At 46.4% G+C, this 13,409-nt stretch overlaps 1 protein-coding gene across 4 annotated transcripts; it reads left to right on the plus strand.

Moving 5' to 3' along the window:
• The first annotated feature begins 1,627 nt into the window (after positions 1–1,627).
• CCDC90B (coiled-coil domain containing 90B) lies at positions 1,628–12,726 on the plus strand. Of its 4 annotated transcripts, none has more exons than XM_061991004.1 (10): positions 1,628–1,737; positions 4,258–4,377; positions 6,639–6,742; positions 8,381–8,482; positions 9,578–9,619; positions 9,699–9,770; positions 9,854–9,907; positions 10,361–10,475; positions 11,593–11,700; positions 12,443–12,726. In XM_061991004.1, exons 1-9 carry the CDS (start codon positions 1,653–1,655, stop codon positions 11,688–11,690), a joined length of 792 nt encoding a protein of 263 aa, XP_061846988.1. In that variant the 5' UTR covers positions 1,628–1,652; the 3' UTR covers positions 11,691–11,700; positions 12,443–12,726. The 4 variants fall into 4 exon arrangements, with proteins under 4 accessions (XP_061846988.1, XP_061846995.1, XP_061846980.1 ...); XM_061991011.1 differs by having other exon boundaries at positions 12,521–12,726; XM_061990996.1 differs by having other exon boundaries at positions 11,593–12,726.
• The last annotated feature ends 683 nt before the right edge of the window (positions 12,727–13,409 follow it).

Here is a 13,409-nt window from a genome sequence, read left to right on the forward strand (position 1 = left end):
ATCTAATTCTACTTATGGCATGAAAGTCCATATGTAAGAGAAATTCAGAGCTGTTTTCTTTTCCCAAAGTCTGTCTTTGGATTATGTGCATGCAGTGAATCTCAGTCCTCACGTCACTAGACCCTGCATTTCAGCCTCCAGAATTGAGTTTGCATGGGTGCTCCATGCCTGCACTGACACACACCTGAATTGATCTGATTTCTCTATGGCTTATTGCAGGCAGCCAGTATTTTCTCTGGACTCTGCCTGCCCACAAATCATGCTGCCATGTAAGCAACATCAAGGCTCTTGCGAGGAAGGTCTTTGCTAAGCTTTCCCATGCTTGGCTAGGTTAAAAAGTCTTGTCTGACTCAACTTCAGCCCCAAAGCTGGCTTAGCTGCTGCTCCACAGCATGGTATAGATACAGCCACCACACGTCCATGAGTTGTTTCAGTCAGATCCATTACAACAAACCTGCCCTAGGTGCACATACTGTCTGGCAGCAAAGTGAAGTGTCCTTTAATCTAATTTGCAGTGCAATATAGAAACATGGAATTGTAGGATGGTGGGAGCTGGAAGGGGCCTCTAGAGACCATCCAGTCCAAGTCCCTGCTAAAGCAGGTTCATCTCCATCCAGTCACTGAGGAACGTGTCCAGGAGCATCTGAAAGCCTCCAGAGAAGGAGACTCCACACCTTCCCTGGGCAGCCTGTGCCAGGGCTCCCTCACCTGAACATGAAAGTTCTCCCGTGTGTTTAAGCGGAGCTTGTTGTGTTCCAGCTTCATCCCATTACCCCTTGTCCTGTCACTGGACACTCCAGAAAAAAGTGTTAGCCCATCCTCTTGACATGTACTCTTTAGGCATTAATAAATGCTGATGAAGTTCCCTCTCAGTCTTCTCTTTCCCTCTCAGTCGTCTCGTTTCTCTCTAAACAGCCCCAGTTCCAGCAGCCTTTCCTCATGAGGAAGATGCTCCAGTCCCCTGATCATCTTGGTGGCCCTGTGCTGGACTCTCTCCAGCACTTCCCTGTCCCTCTTGAGCTGAGGGGCCCAGAACTGGACACAGGACTCCAAATGAGGCCTCACCAGGGCAGAGTAGGGGGGAGAAGAACCTCCCTTGACCTGCTGGCCACGCTCTTCTTGATGCCTCCCAGGATGCCATTGGCCTTCTTGGCCACAAGGGCAACATCCAGAACGTTTTCCCACGGCTGGGCTGTACCAGTGCACTGCTTAATCTCTGGGCCCTCAGACCAGCCCTCTGACACCCCTCTGTACACTTCCCAAGCACGAGCAGCCTGCAGCTCTCTTTCCCCGTCTCACCCCCTTCAGCTGTGCTCTGTGGCTGCAGAACTCCGCGAGTCCAGCCCTGCTCCCGGCAGGCACCGGCCCCTCTACCAGCAGAGCACCAGAGAGCAGGGCAGCCCCGAGCCGCAGCGCAGGCGGCCATCGGCGGCACCGGCGGCCATCGGGGCCAAGCCGGCGGGCGGCGCGCTGCCCGGCCGCCAGGGGGCGCTGCGTGCGCAGCCGGCGCTGCCGCTCCTCCCCCCCGCAGGGCGGCGCCGGTCGCGCAGGACTCGTGCCGGACTACAGTACCCAGGATACCCCGCGGCGCGCCGCCGGACGAGGCGTCCCCAAGGGCACGGGCGCGCCGGAAGCGGGGGGCTCGTGCCGCCATGAGGGGAGCAGCGCGCGGCGCCCTCCTCCGCGCCCTGGCCCCGCTCCCGGCCCTGGCCCCGCCGCCGCCGGCTCCCCGCAGAGGTGAGGCGCAGCAGGCAGGCAGCTCGCAGCACCTCCGCGGGCCGCGGAGCGAAAGCGGCGCAAGGCTGCTGTGGGGGGTACCCCGGGCCTCGGCACCCCGCGGGCTGCGGTGGCGGCCGCGCAAGGTGCCCGGCGGGTGGGCCCTTGCGGGAGAGCCACTGGGGCGGCCCCGGAGGTGGCGTGCGACGGAGCGCAGAACGCTCTCCTTTGGGGTTGTAACAGGGCCGAGGCGAGGGGCACCGGGCTGCAGAGCCAGAACGGCCTACAGGCACTGACGGAATGTGCGAGACGGGAGGAGCGAGGGGAGTTAGCGAGAGGCACACAGTCACAGAGTGGTCGGGGCTGGAAGGGACCTCTTGAGATTATCCCGTCCAAGTTGATCAGGTCACAGGAACACATCCAGGTAGATTTGGAAATCTCCAGAGGAGACTCCACACCCTCCCTGGGCAGCCTGTGTCAGGGGTCCCTCACCTGAACAGCAAAGATAGTTCTCCTTGAGTTTAAGTGGAACTCTTTGTGTTTATTACCCCTTGTCACGTCACTGGACATTACAGAAAAAAAGGTCTGTGTCATTCTGACGTCTGCCCATTAGGTACTATTAAGTGTTGATGAAGTCCCCCCTCCGTCTTCTCTAGGCTAAACAGCCCCAGGTCTTACAGCCTTAAAAAGGCTCAGATACAGTATGGGAAAGCATCAGTGAATTTTGAAAGCAGCCTTGTTCCTCTCAGGCATGGAAGAGTAAAGCTGTAGGGAACAGAGATGTCAAGGCAACCAAAAGCTTCATGCTGTAATACCAGCTTTTCTAGGAGAACATTTCTACAGTGTAGTTGTTAACCCAATGGAAAAAAAATGACTACTTCTATTTCACAGAATGGTCAGGGCTGGAAAAGACCTCTAGAGATCATTCAGTCCAACCCCCTGCTAAAGCAGGTTCCCCTCAATCAGGTCACCGAGGAACACATACAGGAGAGTTTGGAAACATCCAGAGGAGATTCAACACCCTCTCTGGGAAGCTTGTTTGGACTACAATGAGCTGTGTGTTTGAAAGCTGTTGTGGCTCAGTGAAAACAATGTTGAGAGTTATTTTTACTTGTACATAGTATTCGGTGTTCCTGCACTGAAATCCTTGCATCATCTATCATCTTTTATCTGATACAATTATTGATTTGGATACCAAGGCTGGTTTAGAATAGAGATAGGGTAGCACATAATTTGATTTATCTAGTAGTGATACAGCTTAACTTCCCTGTTGTTTAAATAATATAAAATCCTTGAGTCAAAGTCTAGATAAGATATGGAACAACATTGTGGTTAAGACAGCCAGCAGTGCAAAAGGTTTCAAATAAGTATGGATTTAGAATTAATGGGGCTTTTTAGATAACAAAGAATCCATCAGAATGGTATCTGTAACATGCAAGGTCCCAGAAAGATACAAAGAAGGGGGAAAATAAAGCAAGAGCAGCAGTGAAATGTCTTGTGGGAAAACACTCATGTAATACATACAGGGGATCTTTAACCATAACCATCTCTGAGGTATTGAGTGCAAACATCATATCACTTTGTTTCCCAGTTACTTTCCAACAAATGAATTCTGAACATTAGAGCTGTGTAGCTTGCTTTAAAAAAACCCAAACCTATAGCACCAAGATGATCAGGGGACTGGAACATCTTCCTTAGGCTGTGGGAGCTGGGGCTGTTTAGTCTGGAGGAGAGTGAGGGGGATCTTGTTAATATTTACAAATGTCTAAAGGGTGGGTGTCAGGAGGTTGGGGCATTACTTTTTTCTGTTGTATCTACTGGCAAGACAAGGGGTAATGGGATGAAGCTGGAACACAAAAAGTTCCATTTAAACATAAGGAAAAACTATTTGATTGTTCAGGTGACGGAGCCCTGGCACAGGCTGCCCAGGGAGAGTGTGGAGTCTCCTTCCTTGGAGGTCTTCAAAACCTGCCTGGACATGTTCCTGTGTCCCCTGATCTAGGTGGACCTGCTTCTGCAGGGGTGTTGGACTAGATGATCTCTAAAGGTGCCTTCCAACCCCTACCATTCTAGGATTCTGTGTTTCTTCACCTGTGACACTCTCCTTGCTAGAAAGGATTGTGAGAGAAAAGAGAATGTGATTGAGGTGTTCTGGGCAGAACCAAATTATGTTTATGGTAACCAGCAGAAATCAGCAGCAGGTTAGAACTGCTGATGTTTTAAAAGTAGGAACAGGATTTAAATGATGTTTCTCGAATAATACAAACCAATTGGTTGTGAGTTTTGTTTGTGGTCTGTCAGGATGCTGGGCTGTTGCTCAGGGTCCTGGGTATACAAATACATTTGAGATGGATATACGAGTCCTAGGTAGTATAGACTTCCTGTGGAGAAGAGAATGGTAGTTTCTGATGGGTACTTTAACCCAGCAATCAGAGGGACCCAGCTTTTTGTTGCCACATCTGTCCAGCTTTGTTGTGATGAAAGCATCATATTGCTCAATAAACCAATCAGCAAGTTTAAATCCTGTACTGTCACTCCCAGGTTTTGCTGCCACTCTCGTTAGGAAGTCATATGATGTCAGAAGAGTTGAAATCACTCCCCTGGAGCAGAGGAAGGTAACTTTTGATACCCATGCTTTAGTGCAGGACCTGGAAGCCCATGGTAAGTGATATCTGATAAATAATTCAAAGGATAGCTTTTTGTTCAAGTACTGTAACTTTGAGTGCTGTCAGTTTTCTCCAAGCACCAATACTTGGTGTTACAAAATGTTTTGGCAGCTGGCAAAAGAGGGGCATCTGCCACTGTCTGTTGCCTCTGGAACCACACAAATAATGCTACATTAGATTTACCTTATTTGTAACTGTAGGCAAGTTTATATAGTGTCTTCCAGCTGAGGAACATAATATAGTTCATAAATGTCATAATTACAGTTAAAGAACTGTTTTCTAGAAAAAAATTGAAGCTATAGAAGTTCCTTCTGTTAGCCTCCTAACAGTTTCTAACGAGAAATATTAGCAGCAGCAGCATAGTGCCATGGCACATTCTTCATACCTGCACTTGGGTTTTCTGAGTGTGGCTGTCTGGAGTCAGATGAAAGGTTCATCTAGCCCTGGGTCCTGTCTGCTGACAGCAGCTGTGAGTCAGCACCTGCAGAATGGTGTTGAAACGGGGCAGCTGAATGTGACACATCCTCCTGTACTTTCTAAGCCTCCACTTGTTTTCACCCTGGAGGTGTTTTGGATCAGGTATGAGTTTTAGTAACCTTCAGTGAAAGTCTTTTCATTGGAAAAGCTTATTGAGTCTGTGAGCCACTCTGAACTGATTAGTACCCAAAATGTCCTTTCCCAGGGGATTTCAGGCATCTGCTGGTGTTTATGCAGAACCTGGCTCTTATGAGCTTCATTTGATACCCACTCAGCTCTCCTGTAGGAAGAGGGACTGAACATCTCATCTCTTGTGTCACTCATGATGATGTAAACTTCTGTCGTGTTCCCTCATGGTTCTTCTCCAAACAGAGGAATCCCAGCTTGTTGAATTTTTCCCTCAGCAGAAGCTTTTCTATGCTTCTGATTATTCATGATACCTGCCTGTGAATTCTCCACTTCTGTCACATCCTGTTTCAAAGGGGAGGGAACAGAGCTGCTGGCACAGTCTGACAGCTGAATGTCCCATGAATTCAAGCAGTGATATAACATTGCACTTAATTTATTCTTTGCTCCTTTTCATAGTAGTTGCTAAGGCTTTGGGTGTTGGCTTGATCCGTACTCAGCTTTTGAGCTGGTGTCTTAATCAGACTAGCAATGATACCTTTAAAATCCTGAGATCTTTCTCCTAAGTGACAGTTGGAACTTTATGCAATTTGAGGTCAGGATTTTTTCCACTCTTTGGGTCTAATGATAGTATGTATCACTAGTCAGAACACTCCTGGTAGTTCTCTAAGAGTGTTTATTTTCATAAATGAAATCTGATGTCAGATTTGTCAGCCTGTAGCTTCCTACATCTCTTCTGGAATTGTTTTTAGAAGCTGGCAGTGTATTTGCCACTTTCAGTCCTCAGGTAGCTGAGGTAGTATGAGGCATTAGTTGTCCTCAGGATGAATTCAGCTGTTTCTTCTTCACGTTCCTTTAGAACTTGCAGGGTGAAGTCTGGCTGGTTGAGGTACGCTGTGGTGTTATTTGGTTTATTTTGTTCCATGCCATCTACAAATACTTCAGTACCACAGTGACAGGCTCTGTAGTCAAACAGACACATATCACAGAAGGGAGGGAGGATTTAGCTTTACTCAAACTTGCAGCAGGCAGTTCTCAAGGTTCCGTTCTCTTGATTGAGTGAATTTCTCCACATTTTTTAAATGCAACAAGGACAGTTCTTGATATAGAGGAAGATACACTAAAGGAAGATACACAAAAGAATCGATTACCAAAAAGGTCAGCAACCCTGAGAATTCAGAGGAGCTGAACTATCACCTCACTGAGTGGAGGGAAACTATCATAAAGGAGACAGAGCTCTTTTAGTAATGTAAACCAACGCCTTTCAGCCTCACTGCTCTATAGGGTGCATGATTTGCAGCTCAAGGGAAGCTTGGTTTGAACAGAATTTGTGAAAGTTGATGATAAAGTGAAATTTTGCTGAATTATTTTCATAGTGTGTGCAGAGTTGAACTGTGGGCAAAAATTGGCTCCTGCCAGCTGCACAGAGGATTGCAGCACCTTCCAAGTTGAGGCACGTCAGGCCTTTGCAGCATTCAGCTGTGGGTTTCCTGGTTCAAAGCTGCAGCAACTGTCTCCTCGCTGTCAGTTTTGAGTCACTGTGCCTTCCCCTGTGCCCACTCGAGTGCTCCACTTTGTTAGGTGCCTCTTGCTCTTCTCTCCATCCAGCTTTCTCATGTTGCCTCAGCTTGTCACCCTTCATCTGTCTTGCAGGCTTCGGGAAGGAGCAAGCGGAGACCATCGTGTCGGCACTGATAACCCTGTCAAATGTCAGCTTAGACACAGTCTATAAGGATATGGTTACACAGGCTCAGCAGGTAAAAAGTCACCTACAGCAGGGTGTAGATATCCTGGTTCATAACTGCGTGTTTAAAAGCCAGGGAAGCATCTGAAGTACTTGAAACCCTTCAGGGAGAGGTTTCCCCAAGTGTCCAGGTGGTGTCAGGAGGAGCAGTGTCCAATACCCTTGGTCTCACAGCAGCAGTTTCTAAACGGAGGTGCCATGTGGAGATCACGTTGTTTGCTGCTAGAAAGCTCTGGGGGGAAGGCAGACTCTTAACTGTGCTTTACAATAGTTGAGGGCAGCAGAGGGATTGAAGCAGGGTTGTTTGAGACAACACAAAACCAGCTGAAATAACGACAAATTGTCAGTGTTTTTGCTGAACTTTAGGAACGATGTCACCTCTGTTTGACGTACATTGTGTTTGTCCAGTTTGCCTGTTCATAGGGGTGGGCAGAGACGCTTTGATTTAGAAGGAGGAGGTTTAGCCATCTGGACACGTTCTGTGGCATAGTCACCCTTGGGGACAGTGAATGGGCTCTGAATTATTTACTTGTTGGTGTAAATCGAGCCATTTGCCCTGGTCAGGGCAGCACCTTGGCCCACCCGCAGGCAGAGCACTGAGGCATCTCCTTGGCCTAGATACATCCATAAATGTGAACTTGAGTATCTGGAGGCCATGAATTGCATTGAGTAGCACAACTGTTTTTTCTCCTGATCACAGAGGTGGTGACAAATTTCTCTTTAACAAACAGACAAAATAAAAAGAACATTTTTTCATGTAGGTCAGACATCTGTGCTGAGATGGTAAAGCTCTGGTGCACAGAAATGGTGTTAGTAACTACCAGGAAGACTGGGCAAGCTGGAACTGCATCCCATTCTCAATAAACAGCATTCATTGCTATTTTACTTAACCTACTGAGCCTTACTTCCAATGGATTTTTATCTTACTGGCATTTATTCTTAATAAAAGCCACCTTTTGTCTTTCTGTAAATATCAGGAGATGAGAGGAACTTGTGTGTCTTTATTTTTTTTCATCCAAGTGGAAACCATTCTCTTTGTTAATCCTACTCTCTGTAAAGAGTGGCAGTGTCCCAAGTATGATCTGCATGGAATTGTGTTAGGAAGAAACACTGGGGGTTGTGGTGTAGTCGGTGCAGAGACTGAGTGGTTTAAGGTGGGATGAGGCAAATCAGGTCCTCAGTGTGAATGCAGCTGAGGTCTTCCCAGGAATTGTAAAAGCTCTGTTTCACTCGAGGAAATTATCAGACTACAGTGGAAGTTGCATCAGGGTGTATTTTAACAAATTTAGTTTAATGTAGGACATGAGAAATACTGTTTGCTTGTAGTACAAATGAGAACTCTTCATTTTACTGGCTCTCAGCTTTAAAAGCAGAGTCACATGTAGATACATCATTCTCCATGCTAAATGGTGTGGTAATTTCCTTATGCAAACCAAAGGAGTGTTGCTTCTGAGATTCTAAAATACACAGTTTCTTCCCTTTGTGTCTTTCAAACAAATTGCAGCTATAAAATTCTATGTTTCTGTCACTTCCTTGTTGGAGAGTCTCCCCATTTTTTTGCTTTCCAGTAGCTATTTTCATAATTTCAGCCTTAAAAATCTTTACTTGCCAGGAAGGAACTTTACCAATGACAAGTGTTCTTCTTTCTAAGGAAATCACTTTGCAGCAGATAATGGCACATTTGGACTCCATTCGCAAAGATATGGTCATCCTGGAGAAAAGTGAATTTGCCAACTTGAGAGCAGAGAATGAGGTACTAATAAATATTCTTCATTTAAATATCTTTAATTTGTAATAGGTGTTGGGTGAGACCTGTTGTACATTCTTGTGGAATGAGATAGGAGTGTGAAAGTAATTCTGGATACTTTTCTCAGTGTCAGAGTATTTGTAGATTGCAACTTTGTCGATCACATAAAAATTTATTTCACATAATAAGACTTGCTCAGGTCTTCTGTAAAGAAAATCTCCATCTCTTAGAGTAATCTTCTGTATGTAAATGTGATTCCAGTACAGTCTGGTCACAATTAACCATACGTGCAGGGAAAGCAGTCAGATAGTTCTTTGCTACAATAGCACTGCTCTACTCTGTCCTTGTGAGATCACATGTGGAATATTGTGTCCAGTTCTGGGCCACTCAGTTCAAGGACAGGGAGCTGCTGGAGAGTGTTCAGCACAGGGCCACAGAGATGATGGAGTGGAGGACCTCACATGATGAAAGGCTGAGGGAGCTGGGGCTCTTGAGCTTGGAGGAGATGGAGGGGTGACCTCATTAATGTTTACAAATATATAAAGGATGGGTGTCAGGAGGATGGAGCCAGGCTGTTCTCGGTGATGGCCGATGATAGGAAAAGGGGCAAGGGGTACAGGCTGGAACATAAGAGGTTCCAAAGAAACATAAGGAAGAACTTCACTGTGAGGGTGAGGGAGCACTGGAAGGGGCTGCCCAGATGGGTTGTGGAGTCTCCTTCTCTGGAGACATTAAAAACCCACCTGGACAAGTTCCTGTGTGACTCACTCTAGGTGATCCCACTCTGGCAGGGGGTTGGACTGGATGATCTTTCAAGGTTCCTTCCAACCCTTTACATTCTGTGATTCACTTTTGCTCCATAGCATTTTGGTATTTTTCTGCTGTAATGCCATCACCATTGTTACAAAATAATCCCTTCTTTTCAAGCAAAATTCCCAGCAGATTCTATGTGTCTGTACAAATTGAACACACCAGTTGGGATATTTAGTCAAGAACAAATCATTGCATGCATGGGTGGTAACACTGACCTGACCAAGGAGCTTGGGCAGCACTTTTCTGAATCTGTGAAATTGTTTTTGTGTTTTTCTCCTCTGCACTTAGAAAATGAAAATTGAATTAGATCAAGTTAAGCAGCAGCTGATGGTAAGTAAACAGCAAGTACCTACAAGCTCCTATTAGGGAGAGCAAATGGTTCTTTTCATAATCTTGCTTTGCTTTGAAGAATGAGACCGGTAAGATCCGAGCTGACAGCAAGCTGGACATAAACCTGGAGCGGAGCAGAGTGACAGACATGGTAAGCTGCTCTGTGCACACACTCTCACCTCTTCCATGTCACATCATCTGTTGCTGCAGTCCTCATTTATCTTTCATCCACAGTTTACAGATCAGGAGAGGAAACTGATGGAAGCAACTACAGAGTTTCATAAAAAAGTGAGTATTGGACAAGTGTTTGAAGGGCTGAAGTCCTCAGCTGCCCACAGGCGCTGGAAACAAAGAGGCTGAAGATGGACACGATTGTATGTCCCATCTTCAGCATCTCCTCCCTTTCCAGGACATGGCTTGTGAATGCCTAAACCTTTGTTTTGCAAGAATTTAGGGTTCCACCTCTGTGCTGTAGAATGCCTCCTTCAGGCATGTCACAGACAGAAGTCTGTACCATCCGAGTTTTCTCTTGTTCTCTTTTGAGTATTCAGTATTCTTCCTGGATGGCATTAACTGTGGTCTCTGTCTCCTAAGGTCTCTTACTGGTTACATATTTTACTTCACTGAGAGGCCGGAAATGTGTTTCCCTTGTTGCTGGTAGTGTGGTATTCTTGTTTGGCTTTGCAAAGCTGAAAGGGCTGGAGATCACTGTCAGATACATGTTGTCTTTTCATCTTTCAGGATTCAAGTACCAACAGCATCATCTCAGAGATCAGCAATAAAATTGACACTGAAATCGCTTCCTTAAAAACACTCATGGAATCCAACAAACTCGACACAATACGTTACTTGGCAGGTATGTGATGTGCAAGGAAGTGAGTACCAGTGCTCTGTTCTGCATGTATTACATTTTCCTCAAGAACATATGCAAAGGGAATTTGTCAGTTGTATAACAGCAGAAAGCTGGGACCAGGCAGGCAGGAGCAAGTGTGACAGAGACTGCAGGAAAGGTGAGGATACGCAGACACTGCTGCAGCTGCACTGGGATCACACCCACGACTTACTAGGGGGAACAGGGACATGATTTTTACTTCTTTTTAAAGAGTAGGAGAGAGACCTGGGTACCTTGTTTACTCTGATGGTACCTCTGCTTGCTGCAGGGCAGCTATTTACATGGCAGAGTTGCTCCAGCAGTTTTGAGCTTATTGCAGTTACCCTTAAAGGTGGCCAATATTCAGGACTAGCCTTCTGCCTCCCCCCCGGGCTGGCAGTACTGACATCTTCTCCTGCCAGGCCAAACAAGTTTCAGGCTGGTTTGGGATTGTCTTCTCAATATGTTTATAACCAGTGACATTTTTGTCTTACTGGAGCTCAATAAAAAGAGAGTAATGCTTTACATTTGGAAGTGAAGACAAGTTGAAAGGAAAACATCATTAGCTTTGTTCTAACACTGCTGAAACAGCAGCTTAGCAAATCTGGAAGACAACTCATCAGGTGTCAGAGGAGCTGCCTGGATAACCTCATGTCATGTCAGCTGTGGATATTGTCAGCTCACTGTCATTTTGTGCAGGGGGGAATCATTTTAATGACATCTGACAAAAGCCCGGGTGCAGTTGTCTCTCCTGCAATACCCTTCCCAACAGATGGGTGACAGTAGTAAGAGCCTGTTGTACTCTGGGTTATCCAGAGCAGTAGTGCAGCTGTGTCCCTGGAGTCTGCTCCTTAGACTGCTGAATTCCACCCCCAGCTCACCTGGGCAGTACCCTACACCTCATCCACTGTCTTCTAAAATGAGACCATTTGAGAAGTTTAGGAGGCTCTGCTCTGGAGTTGTTACCATGCTGCCATCTGTGGGCAGTGCATTTCCTGAATGTGGAAGGTGATACCAGTATTCAGCTAATTGTTTCCTTCTGTTGTTTTTTTCAAACAGCTTCAGTGTTCACGTGTTTAGCCATAGCCCTGGGATTTTACAGGTTCTGGAAGTAGACCTAAGGAGAGTGACTGCATCAAATACAGCTGGAGAAAGGGCCACCCAGGGAACATCGCTTTGCCCATCGTGTTTGCACTGTAGACAAACCATGGTACCTTTTGATGTTCTTACTGTGCACTAAAAATGTTTTCTGAATATGTAACACTAAAGATCAAAATAATTGTGGAGGAAGTAGGCAAACAGTAATAATTCATCATTCCCCCACTGAACACTGTATTCATTTCAGAGGACTTCTGCTGAGTCAGAAAGCGCTTCCTACTGTGGTTTAGAAGTAAATTTGCTCTCTTTTTGGAGCGTTCTCAGTGGGCTGGCTCACACTCAGCTCCTCTCCAAGTGGCACTGTTAAATATTTGATGTACCCTTGAAATGAGAATACTGTCCCTAAGCTAGTATTCCAAACACAGCAATAGTAATGCCAGGTTCCAAGAGATCTGCTCTGATCCAAGTAAGCTGATCTTAAACATAGCACTGGGAGTTTTGCCTTCAACCTGTTCCTCACTTTTCTGAACAAATTCAAGCCTGGCCCTTTGGGGTTTTTATTTATGTACCAACACACACTCCAAGGCTTTACTAAAAAGTCCTTGTTTTTCCTGAAAACTGGTTTACATAAATCTGAAATCTCCTGTGGAACCAAAATGTCTCCGTGGATTTGGGTTTAGTATCTCTTGCAATTTCTATAACTCTAGAGGTCAACAGAATGGGAGAACTTCTCTGTCTTTGCCTTTGCTCTCAGCAGCTGTGTACGGCCCCTGGGGCAGAGAAGTGCTCTACACTCCTCCCTTCAAGTAGCACAGAGCATTTCCAATAAAGCCTCATGTATTTTCTGGGCATAGGATCTGGCTTGTAACCCAGAAACACTCAGCAGTGGCTGGTGCCAGTGTGGTGGTGGCCAATCCTCCTCCCATCTCCAGACTGCCCTGACCTCCCATGGGACACACCAACCTCCCAACTGCTGGGGCTGACCCGCTGCCTTCTGCCAGCACTTCACACCTCCTGCCGCAGAGATGGGACACAGCAGGTGGATGCCTTCCGGAACTGGAGCAGTCACATCTTGTTGAATACAGATGCATAAGCTTGGGTGGATTCTTTCTAATAAAGTAATTCTGTTCAAGTCTTACTTCTGTCCAGGCTGAAGCCCCTGTTCCCTCTGCTGCCCCTCCTCAGACTCCCGCTCCAAAGGCCTTGTCTGGATACAGAATGATTCAAGTTGACCTTTCACACTGCTCCTATGTGGGAGTTTAGCACCAAGGGGGATGGAGGGAACATCTACTGCAGCTTCTCACCACCATCACCCCCCACTCTGTGGAGTGGGCTCTAGAGACTGACTTTCTCTGTGTTAGCTGTGATCCTGGGCTTGTGCTGTTAGTCCAGGGGCATCTCCTTCAGTCTGTGCACACAGAAACATGGAGGGGTTTTAATACCATCAAAATTCTCAGAGATTCAGTTTCCTTTGGTGACTAAAGAGGGGAGAGATCAGGATTCAGGCACTGAAATCAAAACTTTCCAAAGGGAAGAGAACTTCACAGGAGTGCACGGATGAGAGACAGATCTTCTGTGTGAAGTCAGGAGATGTTTTTAGACATGGAGAAGAGGTCAGCATTGCCCCCATACCCTTAGTGACCTCGTCAGCCACAGAGGAGTTATTTCCTGGCTTATTTAGAAATAACCTGCTAGAAATTGAGGGGCTTGGCACCTGCCTGCAGCTAAGTACTCCTCCCAGAGCCTGGGCTCTGCTTCCACACTAAAGGTCCTGTCTCATTGTTTTAGGAGGTAAAGTGCTTTTTTATTCCTCTTCCTAAT

Source organism: Colius striatus, chromosome 1, assembly GCF_028858725.1.
Source record: "Colius striatus isolate bColStr4 chromosome 1, bColStr4.1.hap1, whole genome shotgun sequence".
NCBI lineage: Eukaryota > Metazoa > Chordata > Aves > Coliiformes > Coliidae > Colius > Colius striatus.